The sequence below is a fragment of the Lutjanus erythropterus genome, chromosome 17 (assembly GCF_056507025.1).
Source record: "Lutjanus erythropterus isolate fLutEry1 chromosome 17, fLutEry1.hap2, whole genome shotgun sequence".
Taxonomy (NCBI): domain Eukaryota; kingdom Metazoa; phylum Chordata; class Actinopteri; order Lutjaniformes; family Lutjanidae; genus Lutjanus; species Lutjanus erythropterus.
In genome coordinates, this window is record NC_139333.1 from 13,296,830 (window position 1) to 13,316,436 (window position 19,607).

The 19,607-nt window shown below is 39.9% G+C and overlaps 2 protein-coding genes and 1 pseudogene across 10 annotated transcripts in view; 2 read left to right on the forward strand and 1 right to left on the reverse strand.

Annotated features, from left to right (window-relative positions):
* Positions 1-343: 343 nt before the first annotated feature.
* prr35 (proline rich 35) lies at positions 344-8,427 on the forward strand. Its single transcript, XM_084740947.1, has 4 exons — positions 344-427; positions 1,396-1,428; positions 5,352-6,904; positions 7,130-8,427. The coding sequence occupies exons 3-4, from the start codon at positions 5,508-5,510 to the stop codon at positions 7,938-7,940; spliced, it is 2,208 nt and encodes a 735-aa protein (XP_084597073.1). The 5' UTR covers positions 344-427; positions 1,396-1,428; positions 5,352-5,507; the 3' UTR covers positions 7,941-8,427.
* Positions 8,428-9,713: 1,286 nt separating this feature from the next.
* LOC146311885 (uncharacterized) lies at positions 9,714-15,899 on the forward strand (annotated as a pseudogene). The gene is made up of 6 exons (XR_014772202.1): positions 9,714-10,230; positions 11,007-11,852; positions 12,275-12,837; positions 12,923-13,543; positions 13,918-14,011; positions 14,112-15,899. The product of XR_014772202.1 is annotated as an uncharacterized LOC146311885 (transcript).
* Positions 15,900-16,638: 739 nt separating this feature from the next.
* mpripa (myosin phosphatase Rho interacting protein a) overlaps positions 16,639-19,607 on the reverse strand; it is a 61,890-nt gene continuing 58,921 nt past the window's right edge. For all 8 annotated transcript variants that reach the window (XR_014772145.1, XM_084740079.1, XM_084740077.1 and 5 more), the window contains one exon: positions 16,639-18,045. Coding sequence is in view for 7 of the 8 variants with exons in the window: in XM_084740079.1 (XP_084596205.1) it covers positions 17,974-18,045 (72 nt within the window). In the remaining variant the exon portion in view is untranslated. The remainder of the gene's footprint in view (positions 18,046-19,607) is intronic.

Genomic DNA, 19,607 nt, shown 5'->3' on the forward strand with positions numbered 1-19,607 from the left:
TTCAGCCTCCAGTGCACGTGTTTTATTTAAACACAATAAAAGCATACATGGATCTGTCTTGTAAATGACCTAATAATGGGGGGGATTAACCCAGACAAATGTCATCTCTACCTTCAATTATACAAACCATCACCAGCCTAACCTTTGCCAATATTGTGTAAGTTGTTATATTGCATCCTGGCTGCAAGGTAGAGACCACGTTTGACAATCCAGAGGGGGGAGAGCAGAGGGGAGGAGAGGGGGAGAGGAGGGTGAGTGGGGAGCTGCTGTATTGTAGCGCCTGAGGGCAATGCTCCCAGTCAATATATATCTGCACAGTCGCTCCTGCGCTCCTATTTGAGCGGGACGCGCTGCCCTCAGTGTGCCACTGCAGAGGAGTGACAGACAGGCTGCCAGCCACACACACACACACCGGGACGCTCCAGAGGTACGGATGAATCCATTTCTACTCCACTGTCAGGTAGCTGCAAGCAGGATAGTTTGTTAAGATTAACTCATATCTTTTATAAAAAGGAGAGGCCTGTTGTACAAGGTAAATGGTGTGATTTTCAATTGCATGTCTTTTATTTTGTAGTTTAAAAAAATAAAAGTAATTGAATTTGAATGCAATTATGTTGCAAAATTAATATAGTTTTAATATAGTTAATTTAGTTTTCTCTAATCATATATATGTATACACTTTTGAAGTTAAAATGCATGCACTGTATTGACACTCATTTTACGTATGCAACATATCATTATAAGCTTAGATAGATTCTAATGCATTTCCTTTGACCAAGAATCTATTATATTAATTAATCTAGTATTAATTTATCATCAGCAGTACCATCCAGTGTTTGACTGTCAAATTTAAATACTTTTTTCTAATTCAAAAATACAATAAATTTATGGTTTTTGTTTGTGGAAAATAGTGTATTTTTTTTTAAAGTTGTTTGCTTGCAAAATCAAATTGAGTTAGAAGCATATTTGTTTCTGGCTTATACTGAAAATGAAACATGAAACGGAGATCAAAATGACTGATGGCTGGATCTCAACCGATATATCAGTTGACGGATGTTATTGGCCCCATCGATATCAGCCTAATACAGCTATATTGCAAGTTGTATTGTTTGTTTTTATATTTGTAAAGCACTCTGATTTTTGAAAAGTGTTGTATAAATACAGTTTTTTATTTGTTATCATTATATAGGTTTATATATCGGTATCAGCATATATGTTGTCTGATATTAAACTTTTTTCATATCATATTCTTTTTGTATTTTATGTATATTTGTTCCTCCCAAAACTCCGACAGGCCCTAATTAGGAGGATATTTGTTTCTGGATTATTATATTGAAAACATGAAACACAAGTTAAAATGACTAATGACAATAAATTCTCTTTCTTCTTTTCCAGACGACCAGCTCTTCATCCTGACAACCATCATAGGTAAAGTGTTTAATTTAAAGTGTAAATTTAATGAGGCTTAAACAAATTTGACTCACAGTCCTTGTGTGCAAACAGCCCGTCCCGTTGGCTGTCAGCAGTGCGGTTGCTGTTGCATGTAACTTGTCAAAGCTTTTAGTGTGGTGAACCTCCTTAATTGCAACAATAGATGTTCAAGCGGTCAGGCTTGTTGGATCATCAGCCCTAAAAGCTTAAAACAAGACCGCAGGGTTTGGATATGGGGCAGCAGGGGGGCCAAAGTGCACAGTCAGTGTGAGGAGAGGCGGGCTGATAGCAGTGGCCAGAAGAGGAAAAAATCTACTGTAAAAATGATTTTTATTGATTGGATCGTAGCAGCAGCTGTTAGGCTCCATTATGAGCTCAAAGCCCAGGTCAGAGCCTGGGGGCGGACAAGTGAGCCAATCAAATGGTCAGCCGCTAAACGAGCCAATTCTGGGGGTCCAATTGGGAGAGCAACCTGCCATCCTGTGTTAGCCTCACTGCGTCTCTCATCATCACCCATCACTGGGCCGTGGGGTTTATAGATGAGCTTGTCCGCTGTCTCTCAATATAACCGACCATCCATCACCTGTGTTTGCCTCACTGGCCTTTATCTCAAAACTTTGTCAGGAGCAGTCTGGCAAAGTTTATTTTTACTTCAGTTTGGACCTTGAACATCACACAGACTTTCATCTGTGAATGACCTGAGGGGAAAAGACAAAATAAAAGCCTCAAAGCAGAGTGTTTTAAATTGAGAAGCACACTCCTCCTCACATCTTCTTTCTTCCACCTCAGGGTTCACCCGACGGCCTGGCTTAAAGTATAAAAAGATCACAAAGTTTCTGTAATTTAACAGATGAAAAAGAGCGTTTATTGGAGGGTATTTAAATTTATTTTAGGGGAGAAAAGAAGGATATTAATTAAACTAATGCCATGGAATTCTTGTCTTGAATGGATGATGAAGAGGGACAAAAATATGTCTGCAACTAATGATTATTTTCATCACCAGTTAATCTGAAGATTATTTTCTTGATTAATTGCAGTGGTGTAGAGTACTGAAAATGTGCACTCAAGTACAAATATTATTACATTGCTAAAATATTACTCAATTACAAGCAAAAGTACTGGTGTTAGAAATGTACTAGAAGTACAAATGATCTTTTAACTTTTAACCATTGATGTTATGGTCACCTCTCTGAACTAGGGTTGCAAATTGTATTTGTTTTCCTTAACAAATAGTTGAAAACCCTAAAAAACGGATTAATCATTAATAATATTTTTTTCTCATTTTAAGTCTATTTTTCCTTATTTATCAAAAGAAAAAGTACAATTACTGCCATTCCAATTGATTCAATATCCATGAATACATTTTTAATCAGTAAAATTCTGAATGCTAATTAATCAGTTAATGATTAATAATTAACATCCTTACTCCAAATGTGTGTTGTCACAGCATTTTGTTTTATTTTTTGTTTGTATATCATTGCTTTAATTGCCATCTTATTGGCTACTGAAATGCAGATGAAATGTTTGGATATTAGTTCAAATTCTACTCAATACCCCCATGATTTTAAAAGCAGATCACATTTTGTAATGCATGCTTAACTGAAATTGGTTTGATCAGTGTTTCCCAAAGCTCAAGCTGACGTCCTCAAATGTCTTTTGCTTGCAGCCTAAATATATATATAGTCTACTATCAAAGATAGTATAAAATATATAAAATATTCACATTTGAGAAGCTGAAATCAGATCATTTTGACTTTTCTTTCTTTAAAAATGACTTAAACCGATTTAGAGATTATCAAAATAGTTAGAAAATAATTTAAAAATCAGTTAGTCAGTACAGCTCTAGACAGAAATAAAGAGCGATAACACAGAAAAGGCAGTGAACAGTTAAATGTGTAAATAGATCACTTTAAAACTCTGGCTCTTTAAGTGTACAAGCTATTTGCTACACATTTCATAGATTTTTAACCTTTATTTAACCAGGAGAGTCCCATTGAGAGCAAGCATTGGAAGAATTGGCCTAAACAGCAACAAAATCCCAAAGTTACAAACAGAAACTCAAAAGGAGACAAAATATGATATAAGCATCGAAAACTCAAATTTCAAAAAGTTTCTAGGAGTGAGTTACATAATCAGTTAGATTAAAACCATTCATATCCTAAGGATTCTGTTTTTAATTCTCTCATTTTGGATTTAAAAGTATTTAACAAGAGTTTCTGCAACATATTCCATGCCGAGAGTGCAGAATACACACAAGGCCTTTGTCCAATTTCATAAGGATGCAAAGAGTATTGCAAAGACATTCGGCCTATTGATGAAAGGATGGCAAAAGAAAAAAAATGTAAATGAAATAATAAATAAATTAAAGATGTTCTTTTTACATTCCTGTTGTGTATACAATATATCTTGTGCCTGTACACTGTATAATAACAATGTACTTATGCTATTACTGCTTATCGAGTAATAAAGTATGACTCAACTGAACGTAGAGGTATTAAGATGAGATGAGAGTACAGGAGAGCAGTTGAACTTATGCACCATGTCCTGACCCAGATCCCAGACCTGGCACTAATGACGCCCTATAGGCATGACGCCAGGCTCTCATTAGGAACCAGGCCTCAAACCCCCAACTCCTCTCTCCCTTCCACAGCCGCTTCTATGCAACCCTCAGCCTGGCCGCGTTCTGCCTGTAGCCCGCCTCCAAGGGTGCGGGTCCTAAGCCCATACTAGGCCTGTGAATGTTGTGAGGGCCCCCTGCACAGGTGCAGAGTCCCCTGTGACGGCCCGGTTTATTGCCCCCCAGCCGTGGACCCTGCTAGCGCCTGGTACTGCAGTGGAACTAATGAGTAGTGGCAGGTACAGTGAGAACAGAGCAGTGTGGGCCTCCCTGCAGTTAGGTTAGTGGCAACCCTCAGTTTAGGCAGACAACAAATGTGCTCTCATAATACACATATGTGCATAATGATATATACCACCCTTCAGTGCACATTCAACTTTATCTTGGATATTTAGACTTCTTGCACATCTGCGTCTCTGCAAGCTGTCTCCACTTTTCAGAACAAATAAGAAAATTAAATTGGATCATGTGGCTAAATTCATATTGATGATATGGTTTATTTGCATCCAGGTGAGAATAGAGACACTGCAGCTATTCAACTATTCACATTTGACCCCCTTAGTTTAGCTTTGCAGGATGTTGCAGTGGATGAATGGATTAAGCACAGGATTAACTTATTTTTTAGTCTTCGCTGACTTATTGTTTTCAGTTTTTTAGTAATTATTTTCAGTTTTCAGTTGCAGTTTGGCTACGTTTGGGCAACAAAACAACTTTGTTAGGTTTAGGAAAAGACCATGGCTGTAAACAGTTGCTGTATAAATAGTAAATGTGGCCAATTATATTGCTTATTTTACCCTGGGTGTAAATAACAACATTGCCTGTTCCAGTTGAAAATAGCATGGTTGTCTGAAAGGCTATATACAGTACACCTATATATAAATAGCAGCGTTGGAGATGATTGCCAACTTATTTTCTTTTGATCGTATCATCGATTTAATTTATTTACTATCTTTTACATTATTTAATCTTGTCATCCTTCCATTTATGAAATGTGTAGCAAACAGCTTCTACACCTGCAATTTAAGGAGTTGTAAAGTGATATATTTACCCATTTAACTGTTCCCTGTCTCTCTTGTAGTCACTGTTTTAATTTCTATCCCTTTCTCCCCCAGTGCAAATAGCATTGTTGGCTACGAACACTTGGGCTACATACACCTATATATAAATAGCAACACTGGCCTTTCCACCCTGGGTGCAAATAGCTTCTGCAAATAAAAATACCTAATCTATCAATTTGTTGAGGTTTGGTTGTTTTAAAGAATATAACCTTTATTCATACAAAAACTGTCTTGTGTGTTCACAGGTTCAGGAAATGCTCTTTTTCATCGACCTACCAAACTGAGGAACAATCAGCATCCAGTGAAATGTACCCTGGGACAAAAGATATAAAATCGACAAATCTGTCTTGAATTATCATTTTAATACGATCACACAAACTGTATAAATACCAAGACCCATCATGTCCAAGGAAGACACTTGTAAAGTGACGTCTGCTAGCAAACACAAGGAGCGCAAGCCTAAGAAGCCTCACTATATTCCCCGGCCATGGGGCAAACCCTACAATTACAAATGCTTCCAGTGCCCCTTCACCTGCATGGAGAAGTCCCACCTTTACAACCATATGAAGTACAGCCTGTGCAAGAACTCCCTCTCTCTGCTCATAGAGTCAGACTGGCCGTATAAAAAGGGCAACATCCTCCACCCGGAGCAGCTACGACCGTTTCAGCAGGCACACGGCCTTCAAGCTACGGGGAAAGATGGGCTAGAGCAGGCAACAGAGGAGAGACAAAGAAAACAAAGGGCCATGGAGGAGGAAGGTGAGGACAGGGAAAGCCAGGGAGTAGAAGATGAAGAAGAGGGAGGACGAGGAGAGGGAATAGAGGTCCCTGGGCTGACAAAGGAGAGCTCCAGTAACAGCAGAGGAGACGCCACAGAGTGTGCTACCAAGAAAACCAAACAGCCAGAGTCAGAGCTTCTGATGGCGGACATGCTCTCCCTGGAAGATCAGCTCTTGCGAGCGCGCTCAGTAGAGGTAGAGGCTCAGCTCAAGCACTATAAGCTATCCAAGACATGTCTAACAGCTCCTGGCCTGCTGTCAGAGCAATGGCGGCTGTTAGCGTCCAGCCACACTAAGGCCAAAGCTGAAGGTGCTCAGCCTCGAGTGAGTAGTTCAATCCCCTGTTACCCTCCTCCACCAAACCTGGTGGATTACCAGGATCCCACTGGACTCAACCTGTCAATGCTCGGGGTGGGCTACCCCATCAGCCCCAGCCTCTTCTCTTACATGAACTCAGCCATTCCCACAGCTGCCACAGGTGTCACTGCCCAGACCCACGCTCAGCTCGCCCAGCTTCCCTTCCTGGCGTCGGCCGCTCAGTTGGTGCACCCAGCCTCCAGCACCCACACAGACAGAGCTCTAATTCCCCCTCGTCTCTACTACCCCTTCCTGTGTGAACACACGTTCGGTCCGACCTCCAGTCAGAGCGATGCCAGCAAAGTACTCAAGACGTCCCCAAACAGTCTAGAAGCAAATCCGCTGTCTGGCTTCCAGCCTAAAGTTAATCTGTGGAAAGTGCCTGCCCTGCGGCCAGGGACCACCGCAGTCTCCCCTGTGGGCTGGGTGTCACCTCAGAGAGACTCCCCCGACCAGGGCTACAGGCTGGGGGATAAACTGCAGGCAACAGCCAAGGAAGGTAAAGGAAGCTGGGGTCTCAAGAGGACAGGGGCCCCACTTGGGAACCATGAGGCACCTGTGGAGAAGAAGCCAGCCATAGGTTTCACTTTAGACCTCCTGAAGAACATTCAGACTGCGTCGACTCTCAATATGGCAGCAGACAAACTTTTCTTCCATGGGAGGTAAATATTTCCATAAAATATTCTTGTTTTGTATCATGTAATTATCTACAGGGAAATTTGTTAAACTGTACTCTCTAGGCAACTCGACTTGCTTGAGGTCCCCCGAGCAAGTCCAGTTTCCTTTGTACAGCTCCTAGATAATCCCATGACCTGGATGACTGAGAATCTTTGTAGACTTGTTAAATTGTAATTTCAAATGTTGAAAAGTTTTTCTCCTGTCCTCAGTTTGCAGGATTCTCAGCTTCAGACCCGGCCCACTGAACTGTGGTACAATGATCATCTCACCAGTCCCAACAGTGAAACATCCTCTCTTTCTACCTGTGGGGGAACCAACAGCCAGGAATCGACTGCTGCCCGGACAACTGGGGAAGGAGCTTCAGAGTCTGTGGCTGCTCTCCTCAGCGACCTCTCCAAGGCCTTGCAGGAGTACCAGGAGGCCGAGCGCAAAATCTCCCACCTGGAGAAGGAGGACCTTCCCGCCCAGCGTCACCTCTGGGAACACCTGAGCAAAATCCGCAGCGAGCTCTCCCACATCCACCAGGCACTGGAGCGGACAGCTCGCCAGAGCGATGGGCCTCTCGACCTGTCAGTGAAAAGGGGTTCATCAGATTCGGTCGGTGACCACACTGTGAGAGAGGACAGCAGCCTAAGAGACAACACAACGGAGACAGAGGAGGAGGATGAGGAGCTGGAGGATAAAAAGGACGAAGATGAGAGTGAGAGCGAGAGGAAGGCCATGAAGGCTTCGTTGGAGAGTCGTAAGCAGTCGTTGGACATGCTGATCAAGATGAGTCAGGCAGCGGTGGTGAACACAGAGGTCCTCACTCCTGGTGGTCTTGGCATGAGGCCCAGTTCTGCTGAGGCTTTATGGCCAAGCAGAACCACAAAGTGTGAGGCGGACTCCAGCGTCCTACTCTGCCCTGATGGCCGATCAGTGGTGTTCACTGACATCCCCAAGACCCCAAAGAGACCCCCATCCATACAGCGACTAGAAACCCAGTGTCCTCTGAGCCCTTTGACGGCTACTGACAATTAAACTTATGTTCTTCTGACTGTTACATTACTGATTCCAGTTGTTCAAATGCAGTTGTCTTCATTATTACTGGCATGTCTTTGAGTTTCACTGACGGGACAAGGAGACTCTTATTCTCAGTTCAACTTCACAAAAACCTCAAACATTTTGCACCTTATAAGACATATAGAGAATGAAGAAAAGTCTTAAAAATGCACTACGGACATTGATTGTTACAATAATGTTCTCCTAAAAATAATTATAAAATGTTACATCAGCACTTAATAATTTCCATCAGGATAATTTGAACAAATAAATCAATTACAATCATGTTGAGAGACAATCCTTTGAATGGATTTGTAAATATTGTAAGTACAAATGTAAGTAAAATGTTTTAAAGGGTAAATGGTTTTATATGGATGATGTCATGTTGGACTGCATCATTTCACTTGATGACAATAAATTGTACTATACACACTGTATTTCTCTGAATAAACTGAGTAAAAACTAAGAGTTTCGTTCTTTTTATACACTGAAGAGAAAAGTTGAGAAAACTGCTGTCACTAGATTTTTGATTTTTGAATCAAACTCAAACTCCTAAGTTTTGAAATAAACCAAACTCAGTTCAGCTGGCCTATAATCATTTGTTGGGATACTTAAAATGTTTTCTTCTATATAAATTTGAATCTTTTAGATAAAAAAAAAACAGTACAAGTATTTCAATAATTGTTCACATTGAGCTGTGAACCTGATTTATCCTCATTTGAGTGCTCAAACATTAAATGGTGGCAACTGATAACATTAAATTATTAACCATTATTCACTTTCACTGCAATGAGTTTGCTCAGCCACTTTTGAAATACATATTTTAAGGCTTTCTAAAATATCTAAAGAAAAAAATTATCACATACACACATTAGCTTTGGGCTCAAAAATCTATTGATATTGCCTTGAAACTCAAGTGTTCTCAAGTGTTTATTTTGCAGTGTAAAAGTGGAATAATAATAAGAAAATGGAAAATGGGAAGAAAAAGAAACTAAAAACAAAATAAAATGAAACAATAGATTTTTAATCCAACTGTATAAGGTACAACATTAAGAAAAGATGTGGCTAAATACGATCAACACAATAATAGAGTCTAAATAAAAGACAAACAGATTCATGGTGGCAGCACCACCTGACTCTCCTCTATCTGCCCTGATGTAGGTGGGTGGCTGTGCTAAAGGTGAAACAGCCCCTTGAGCTAAAACACCATCAGCGGGGTCACCTGTGCCTCTGTTTGTGGATCCAGGAGCCCCGCTGCAAAGGTCAGGGCCCCATGGCCGAGCTCCACATAGACTAAACGGAGGATTACCTGTCCCCTCCAGGATGGACACCTAACACTGGGCTATCCTTCGTCCCCTGGCCCCTTCACCACCTTCACACTCGAGACACAACAGCAAAGGTCAGCCGCCACGACCAGAGGAGCCCACAGTGGATGCTCAGCCTGAAGAGGTCAAAATGTCTGCACCATCTGTTTCACTTTTGTCACGTTATTACAAATATTATACCTGTAATCTTTCTTTAAAACAACACACTTATTCTAGTAAATATTTGCAAATATTCAGAATTTCAGTTATCATGCATAGTATATATATGTGTATATATATATATGTTAAGAAATGTTAAAAGCATCATAAATATCAGCCCACCACATCAAATGTTTGTTGTTGTTTTTAAATCAGATATGTGTGCATTCATGAATAAAATCATACAGTAGAGCTGTAAAAAAAAATCCTTTGGCTTTTTAACTGATGCTGGATTTTACCATAAGAGAACAGTTTATCACTTCAGGAAAATAATCTCAATGTTGGTACAATGTCTCTGACTGGATTAAGGATTTCTGCTAAATACCAGTTTTGATGGCTGGAAGTTTTAGACACAAAATCTCTGCTGTATTCATTAAAATCAGGTTCCAAGTAGATAGCGCCCTCATGTGGACAAATGATTTAGAGCCAGATGGAGAACATGGTGCATTCAGCACTTACAACAACTAAAAACACTCTGATGATCTTTATATCACACAACACATATAACACAATCAATCACAGTCACTGTGTCTTTAAATATCATTACCACATGCAACTGGGCAGTACAAGAACTATCTTACTTTTGAATACAGTGAGTATACACACAGCCATATACAACATCCTTCCTCAAAGAAAAAAAAAGAAAACAAGAGACTGATTATTATCAAGACAGAGTTTAGAGAACTGATGCCAGACAAGGAAGTGCAGTTGAGAGAATTAGAGCAGCATAAGAGGAGTGTAAAGGGGTAAGTTCTAATGTTTTAAAATTGTTAGGGTTGGGACATGCAAAATGTTTAGCAAATATTGAAAGATGAAATATATAATGTTACAGAGTTGGGGTATAAGAAATATCAATAGGAATATGATGTAAAAACGTAAAAGAAGAAAATATGACTTTTACAATTAGTTCTGTAAAAGTTATTGCATTAATACATTATTGGTAAAGGAAATGTCTACTGTGCCATTGTAAGGCCAGATTTCTTTTCCTTTGTTGTCTGACTCCGACCTTTCACTGACAGTCTGTACATTAGAGTATTAGTGCCAATCATAACAAAATTTTAAATCTTTTATCTTTGAGCTTGGTGTAAGGTAGCCTATCATAAGTATCTTCAAGTCAAACAACTCAAATCCAAGTAACATCATGATCATTAGTGTTAAAGTTCAAGTCTGTTTTGATTTTCTCAAATCTGGTCCAAAGTCATCAAAGTTGTGAGTCAACTCTGACTTGAGTTCAATCCTTCGGACTCCAAAACCAAAAGCAGAGCTGCAAAGTGTGTAGGCTCCTGTTTACTAACAAGTTAATCATATCAACTTAAAAGGTGATAATATGACACTTTGTTTATCCCCAAGAGGCCAAAAAAAAAAAAAAAAAAAAAAAAAATCAGGCATGTCAGGTTTAAATTATTTGTCTTTTCAAGAAGCGTTCAGTGCAGCTGCAGTGTGTTTTTAACTTCCCCATGATGCATTGGCTCTTCTCTGAACATATATTTAGATTTTTTTGGTCTGTCCCCTGTGCGGTCAGTGTCAAAGGAACTTCCAAGTAAAGATGGTGCGAACTGCCCTGTTCCTGCTTCTTCTCAACACCTCGGCCTGCTGTGGTTTCGGCTTTAAAGGCTGCTCTCAGAACTTCCCCTCAACAGACATCATGTGGTGCTTCAACAGGAACATTGCTAACCTCTCTGAAGTCATTAGCATGATCCCAGATAACGTAACAACAATCAACCTGTCCAAGAACAAAATCCGAGTCATCCCACCTGGATCCTTCAGCCAGGTGCTTGGCCTCAAACACCTGAACCTGAGTGAGAACATGCTGGTCTCTCTAAAAGGAGGAGAATTCAGAGGCCTAGGTGTCCTGGTTTTCCTTAACCTCAATTGCAACAACATCTCACACATCCACTCCAGTGCCTTTGATGGACTCACCAAGCTACAAACCCTGCTTTTGACCCACAACATACTTCAAACAATCTCTCCAGGTCTGTTCGATTCCCTCCCAGCTATTGAAGAAGTGGATCTATCTCTGAACATGCTCGGGGCATTCAGCTGTGGAGAGTCCGGTGGATCCTCCACTCTTATGCGGCTTGATCTTTTCGCAAACAACATCCAGAGGGTGAATGTGAGCTGTTTTCCTGCCCTTGAGTACATCCGACTGTCCAATAACTCAAAGCTGGAGCTGCAGGCGGATGTTTTTGCCTCCAACCCCAGGCTGAAAAGTTTGCTTTGTCAAGGAGTTAAAGCAGAAATGCTGCTAGGACTCTCTGTGGAGACAAAAAAGAATCTGTCTTGGGTGGCATTTTCTCTGTTCATGGAGAAATCTCCATTGACTATCTGTAGATTGATAAAAGGCATGGACAAACTTAAGAAAGTAGAGGTACGTGCACTTGCTGATCACCTTTCTTATGCAAAATCTATGAGCCTGTTCAATTCTTGACATAAATATGTGCTCAGGGTGATCCAATCACAAGTGGACAGTTCTAAGTCAATTAGATGTGTCACATCACAGATGATGAAGAAAGGCATTAATGGCAGAGCCAAGAGACACAAAATGTGCATCTGTTATAAAATCCCAGCTCACCACTGTGTGTCTCTCCTGTATGCCTGTAACAGACACTGCTGAAAGTATATGGTCACACGCAGCCCTGATCACACAATCCTGGGTGCGTTCACACCTGTACTTAGAGTTGTCCACTTGTGATCAGATCACAGAAGACGCATGTTAATACCAGGTTTAAACAGGACCTATGTGTTTCCATGTTTTTTAAAGACATGTTATGTGCATTTTATTTGACACAGATTGACTTGAAAGGATCCAGGTTACCTCAAGCTAACACCAGCCTGCTGGACTGTGCCACTCCACCTGTAATTGTTATTGAGGATGCAAACTTTGGGAATGTTGCCCAGTTGTCACTGGGAAAGGGAAATACAAGCAGACTTGATCTCATCAACTGTGGTTTGAGGCAGATATCTCGTACCACATTTGACGGTTACCAAGAACTGCAAACGCTGCAACTGAATAAAAATAAGGCCATCGTTCAACCGGACACATTCAAAGACCTGACCCACCTCACCTTTATAAGCTTCGACTGTAACAGACTTCGTGACATTGACTCTAACTGGTTCATCCCTCTGAAGAAGCTGACTCGCTTGTCTCTCGTGAAAAATGAAATCACTGAATTACCACCAAAGGTATTCAGTGCCCTTATTGAACTTCGGCAGCTCTACTTGCAGTTCAACCTGCTAAAATACATCACCAAGAAGACCTTCCATAAGCTGCGGAAGCTAACAAAGCTAAATCTCAGTCTAAACATCATTGATTTCATTGAAGAAGGCTCCTTCCAAGACCTGACAAGGCTCAGGTATTTAGTATTCTCTGCTAGGACGTTCATCTTTCATGAACCTTGTCCACCTCTTATTTATTTATCATATCTATCTGCATATTAGTTACCTGGACTTGAGTGGGAACCGCATCAAGAGGCTGACACCATCCATTCTGTCTGGCCTGGTCAATTTAAGGTCTTTTGTTCTGTACAACAACCGCCTTCATTTTAAATCCTATGAAAGTCCTTTCATCAACCTTAATTCTCTGGTGGTATGACATATTTTTTAAAGTCAGTTATTGTGAAATGTGATGCACTGAATGCACAGATCTGTATTTTAATCTGTTAACCTGTCTTCCATGTCTTATTTTGAGTATCTGGAGATGAACTACCAGGGGCCCGGAGGTCGAGGCATTGGTGACATTGGACCAAATTTCTTCCAAGGTCCAAGTCAACTTATCTCGGTCGCCATCGGGCACAGCATCAAGATCGACTTCCATCCTGACGCCTTCGTTCCACTGGTCAATTTGAAATACCTGTACATAGCTGGAGTGGTTATGAAAACGACCAACATGAGTGCAGTGTTGTCTCCTCTGAAGAAGCTGTGGAAGTTGACTCTTTACAGGGCAGACCTTGATGCTCTACCAGCTAACCTACTGCCTCCAAATAACACACTGGAAGTTCTCCAAGTCCGGTCGAACCACCTCCACACTGTGGACAAAACGATGCTGGATGCTCTGCCCAGGTAGAGGAGATACTGAAATATCTAGCAAGCAGCTCTTAAAAAAATAATTTAGGATTGAGAAATACGTTGCTGTCTTGCCAAGAGTTAGATGAGAAGATAACACTCTATACAGAAACTAAGCTACGTGTCATCTATCTTGCACTTTTTTAATCTGTAACAAAACTTTACATCATTGCGTTGATGAGTGGCTCAGTCTGAGCTACCAACCCAAAGCATCAGTATTTAACTGGGAATGAGACTCAGCAATCAGCTTTATCCAGAATCGCTCACCATATGCTTCTATGTCCACCTCACGTGTCCTGGTATATAGATATTTGGTGTGAATTTAGATTTAATAAAGCCATCTACACTGGTGTATGTTTTTATGTTTCCAGATTGCGTGTTTTGGACATTACAGATAACCCACTCAGCTGTACCTGTGATAACGCCTGGTTCAAGAACTGGGCCATCCACAACACTCATACACAGGTACAAGAAGCTGCAGACAGTATCAATGATATATAATAACTAAAACTACATGGGTGTGGCTTTTTTTTGTTTCTTATTTTTCCTGTTAAATTCCCTCCAGGTGTCCTACCTGTACAACCTGCAGTGTGACAACAACAGGAGAGCTCCCTACCTGTGGCAGTTTGAAGACAAAGCCTGCTCCTATGAACATGTTTCCTTCTCTCTCTTCATCACCTGCTCTGTGTTGGATGTGTTGTTTGTGTGTGTGTGCCTGGTCTGGCACACACACGGCCCTGCTCTGCGCTACCTGCTGCTCATCCTCAGGGCGAGGCTACGTGGACGCAGGGGGGCAGCAGGGGCCAAGTTCCAATATGATGCATTCATCTCCTACAGCTCCAAGGACGAGGCCTGGGTGATGGAGCAGCTGGTGCCCAATCTAGAGAGGCCGGCCGCTGGAGCACCGAGGCTCCGACTCTGCCTCCACCACAGAGACTTCCGCCCCGGTGCTGCTGTTCTGGAGAACATCGAGGCAGCCATCTACAACTCCCGCCACACCATCTGTGTGGTGACGCGTCACTTCCTGAGGAGCGAGTGGTGTTCGGTGGAGTTTCAGCTGGCCAGTCTGAGGCTCCTGTGTGAAGGCAGTGACGTCATGCTGCTGGTGTTCCTGGAGGAGATCCCTGAACACTGTCTGTCTCCCTACGCACGCCTGCGTAAGATCGTACATCAGAAGACCTACCTGCTGTGGCCCGAGGAACCTCAAAAGCAGGACGCCTTCTGGGTCAGACTGGTAGATGCTTTAAAAGACAATGAGGAGAAGGAAGAGGAAGGAGGAAGAGGTGGAGATGATGAACTGGCACGCCTAATTGGCTAGAATAAATGTAAAGTGAAATTTCACTTTACTCAAGACAATCTTTTCACAAAATCTAAATACATTTACTCAAATACTGGCAAATATTGTACCTTGTACTCCTCTACAGTTATTTGACAGCACTAGTTACTTGTTGCTTATAACAAATTTTGATCACGAGTAAAAAACATACATCCAGCAATAAATTACAATATATTGTTATAAGTTAAGCTACCCAGCAGTATGCAAAATAATGAATACATTAATACATCAGTAATTATGATCCAAAAATATGATATCTGTTATCCTGAAATGGTCTATTCTGCATAACCAGTGCTTTTATTTTTTGTGCTTTAAGTGTATTTTGATGCCAATACTTTCCTACTTTTAATTAAGTAAGATTTTGATATTACTTGTAGCACAGTATTTTTCACACTGTAGCATTTCTACTTTAACTCAGGTAAAATATATGATTACTTCTTCCACCACTGGTATTGAGCAGTGTTTCAGTACCCTTTTAATTTAAAGGCTGTAATCGTAACAAGTGAAAATGAAATGAAAAATAATAACCTAGTAAAATCAATCACTCTAATAAGAAAATATAGTTTCAGAATTAATAAGTAATAACAAGAAAAACAAAACAACCCAATATCATATGTAGGCAAGTTGTTGTGTTGTTGCATTGGAATTATTAAGTTATACATGTTAATATGTTTATGGATAAATCTGTGTACCTTCGTGTTAATATTTACCATAATTGCTGCCAAATAAAAATTGCCCCATACAGCTGGGTATTTTTCCTGAGGAGCTTTCCACAACTTGTTAGGTGCAGTGTGCATTGTTCGTGTGATATATGTGGTTGTTTTCCACATGAAAAAAGAGACGAAAGAGAGCGAAAAAGAGTTGGCAGCTATTAAAAGTTTAACTGTAATTTCTTTTCTGCGGTTTGTTAAGTGTGTGTGCTTTTCATTTTAATGTTCTTGGTAGTTAATATATAAATTAAGGCACAAAGAATACATTTCTAATGCTTGTACACTTAATGTCTACATGGCTTGTGGATGTTGCATTATTAGGAGCTGCTGAACTGCTTCGGAAAACTTATTTGGTTAAATCTGTACCACTGAGCCATTAAGGTTGGTTTAAAAGACTATTTGTTCTTTTAAACTACTTTGCTTTTGTGACTAATATTTCAGAAATTGTGTCTTAGACAGCTATGATACTAATAAAGTAAGCAGCGAGAAGGACTCTTACTCTGTTCTGTTCCTTTTATATCACTGCACTGTTGGAAAAGTACTGCAGGAAGTGCAAATCTATTTTTAGCTTCTAGGTGAGCTGTATTTACTCACTCCACCTGGTTGGTGTGATGAATTACTATCTAATAAAGCTCACCTGACAGACGCGTGGCGAGGCTTGAGTAAGTTTAGTTTGAGTAAGGAGCCTCTAATAGAAAGAAACTGGAATAACCATCTCACATGTGCATGCCTCCACCAACCAGTCAAGTTGTAGTTTACATCCATGTCTGTCCAGACTCAATGTATGTAGTGAAGACTTGGAAGGAATTCATTGTGATGTCCACTATATTGCCCTGTAACTTTGAAGGAAGTGAATTAAAGGTATTAAAGGTATTTTTTGGCAAAATAATATAAGCTATCACTATATTAAGATTTTTCCAGTGAATAATTTCCAGTGAGAACATAACAATTAACCACAATTCACTAATTGGTTTATCATTATGTGGATTTCCATTATTTCAGGACATCAACTGATGGCTGTTTAGGGGAAAAATATTGCTCCAAGATTTCCAAACACTTCATTTATTTGACGTTATACATTCAAATGAAAATAAAAAATATTCATATATATTTCATATAGAGCTAGTGAGCAAGGTACAAGTTTAAAACAAAACACAGAAGTCTTCCGTGTGGCATATATATATATACAAGGCGTGGTTTGAATACTATACAGTGTGTTTCCATAGCTGCACAGGTTTCATGGATGTTTAATATTCTTCACTCAGTTGAGGCACGACTAGATTTCAGTGAGAGGTCAGGGATTGGGCCAAGTGCTTCAAGACTGCCGCTTACAGTAAAACATTTCAATCTCAACACCTAAACAGTAGGACTTGCAAAGCAAAGCTTATTAGTGTTAAAGAGTTCCACACTAAAGCATAAAGTAGGAAAATGAGGCAACATGATCATTCTGCAATTCAAAGTTACTGTACAGTCATGCAAAGTCCTAAATAGTTTAAGTTTTTCTGAGATGATAATTCTCACACCAAAGTCAAAACTGAGCAAACACAAATCCAGGTTTTAAGAAACGTAAAAAAAAAAAAAAAAAAAAAAAAAAAATCCAGTATCACTAACAAGTTACGGTTGTTCACTAGATTTGACAGAAGTCAGGATGTTTGGTTGCACTGCAATAATTGACTTGAAGTCACTACACCAATTTGAGACAAAAAAAAAAGATTCCTCAAGTAGTCAAGTGATAAGTGCAATCCCACCCTGCTCTTCCCCCTTCACACACAGACACTCAATTTTTTATAAAACTCTCATACATAAGCAAGTTAAGCATCACATTGATTTCCACTATCAATCAAACCATAGTTATAGTACAGCAGATGCCCCAACAATCAATAGCAAACCATACTCTTACATATATCCAGTAGTTATGTACAACAGAACTGGTGCAACATTAAACACATTAAAAATTATTAGATATAGAAACTGTAACAATAATAAAATACAGCAGATACTTAATTCATATTGGGAAATATATATTATTCATACTGTGTATTGCTGTCTGTTTTGGCATTCTGGAGGATCAATAAAAATGCTGTCATGTATCCCTCTCACAGCTTATTTGACACGTCTCCAACTTGGACAGATTGTACATCTATGTATTTTTTAAAGGAACCCTACACAGAATAGATTCAATAAAACTTTTTTCCATTAGTTAAAAAAAAAAAATCAAAAAATATGACAACTTATCAGAGGCATGGAAGCAGCAGGTCCAGGTTGAGAATTGACCTTAACAGATTTCCTATAAGAGTCTTCAGCTGACGCTGGCACGGCTGCAGCGATCTGACCACAAGACGAGGTCAGGGAAGAGAAAAGGAAATTCAGATTCTTGATATTCAAATCTTTTTGGAATCTTTTGCCTCAAAAAGCTTCATACGCTCCTGCACAGTTAGTCCCTCTTTCAGGCTCTGTTAAAGATAAGAAAAGCAAAGTAATTTGTTTTTAATTGATGATAACGGTCCAAGTGGGCAGAAAAGGGGAACAAAAATAACAAAAAACAAAAAACACACACAGACACCACAAAATAGTTATGTTTTATGATAACCAGCTATCAATCCCAGACACATCTGCTCTGGATGACATACTTATATGATGTACAGAAAAAGTGGTTATGTTGAGATATGATCATGCCACACAAGAGTCCCTTACAGAAGCCCTGAAGTGAGAAAAACAATTCTGCTGATCCATTTTCTAAGTCTGATCTAAACTGTTATCTGACTGTTGAAAAAGGTTTAAAAAAGAATGGTTTTTGCGAGGATAATCTACATTTCCTTTTTTTTCACCTGTGAAACATGTGGGGAAAAATAGCAGGTGATTCAGCAGGCTATTTTTTTGTTAGGGTCATTTGTCCGGTGTTTGTTGTTGTAATACTCATTTCAGCCACAGGAGGCTGAAATGCACCACTACCTCATGTTGGCTAGAAATGCATTTTAATTGGCACAATTCTGGTGTTAGTGCTAAAATATATTTAAAGGTAAAGGTACAGGTCATCCAAAAGAAAGACATGTCAATAATGTTACATACATTATACGTATATAGAGTGAATAGAGGAATTAGCTTTTTAGTCCTATTTTGAACATGGCACACTTCAGCCCCTTGTGGCCAAAATGAGTATGACAACAACAAACACCTTGAAAAGTATTTTTTTTCAACTGCCAACCCTTTTTTTAAAAATACCTATTTTTATAGATGAAAAAAGTCACTTAAAACATGATGTCGGCAATTTCTTTCCCACAAAAACTAGATTAAGGAACATCAGACCCAGAAAATGGATCACCAGATTGTTTTGTCTTACTTGCCACTTAGGGCTTGGGTAGGACCTACTGGTGCACACAACAGACAAACAGATTCAAAGACTGAGGGTTTGAAAACTCAAAACAGACAAAAGACAACAATTACATTAAGAGAAAACAATGTTGGAATATATGAGGTATGTCGCATAAAAAAAAAGAGCGCTCTTATTCCTCTACATAATGATCTGAGATAGTTCATTAGTGCATTGGTATTCACAAACTACTTTTCCAGACCCAAACAGCCTTATTCTGCATGTTATCTTGCTGTAAATCCACCTTTCTGCACCTCTAAATCTCACTAACAGGTATGATAACATATCTTAAATGATGAGCTTTACTTATCACTACAGCCACATTTCCAGTCTTCAGGCTAAACTATAGGACTGCTGGCTGTAGGTTCATATTTACTGTAAAAAAAAAAAAAATATACTGATTTTCTCACAACACTCACAACACAAGAAAAAAAATATGAATGTGTATTTCCCAGAATCCCAGTTATTTTTTAAACAGAGAGAGGACTGCAATCAGAAAGTGTTTTTTATGACACTGTGTGACAACTGCTAATGCTGACACCTGTGATATTCTACTGAGGGGGTGGACACTGCAAATGTCTTCGGTGGTGCAGGTTGGGGCAAAAAGGAAGGGTGTAGGGAGGGGAGATCATGCAAGGGTGGTTA

Coding starts and splice junctions, on each gene's coding strand:
- prr35 (XM_084740947.1), top strand. CDS start 5,508: ATGTCCAAGGAAGACACTTGTAAAGTGACGTCTGCTAGCAAACACAAG. Junction 6,905..7,129: donor AAACTTTTCTTCCATGGGAG/GTAAATATTTCC, acceptor TCCTGTCCTCAG/TTTGCAGGATTCTCAGCTTC.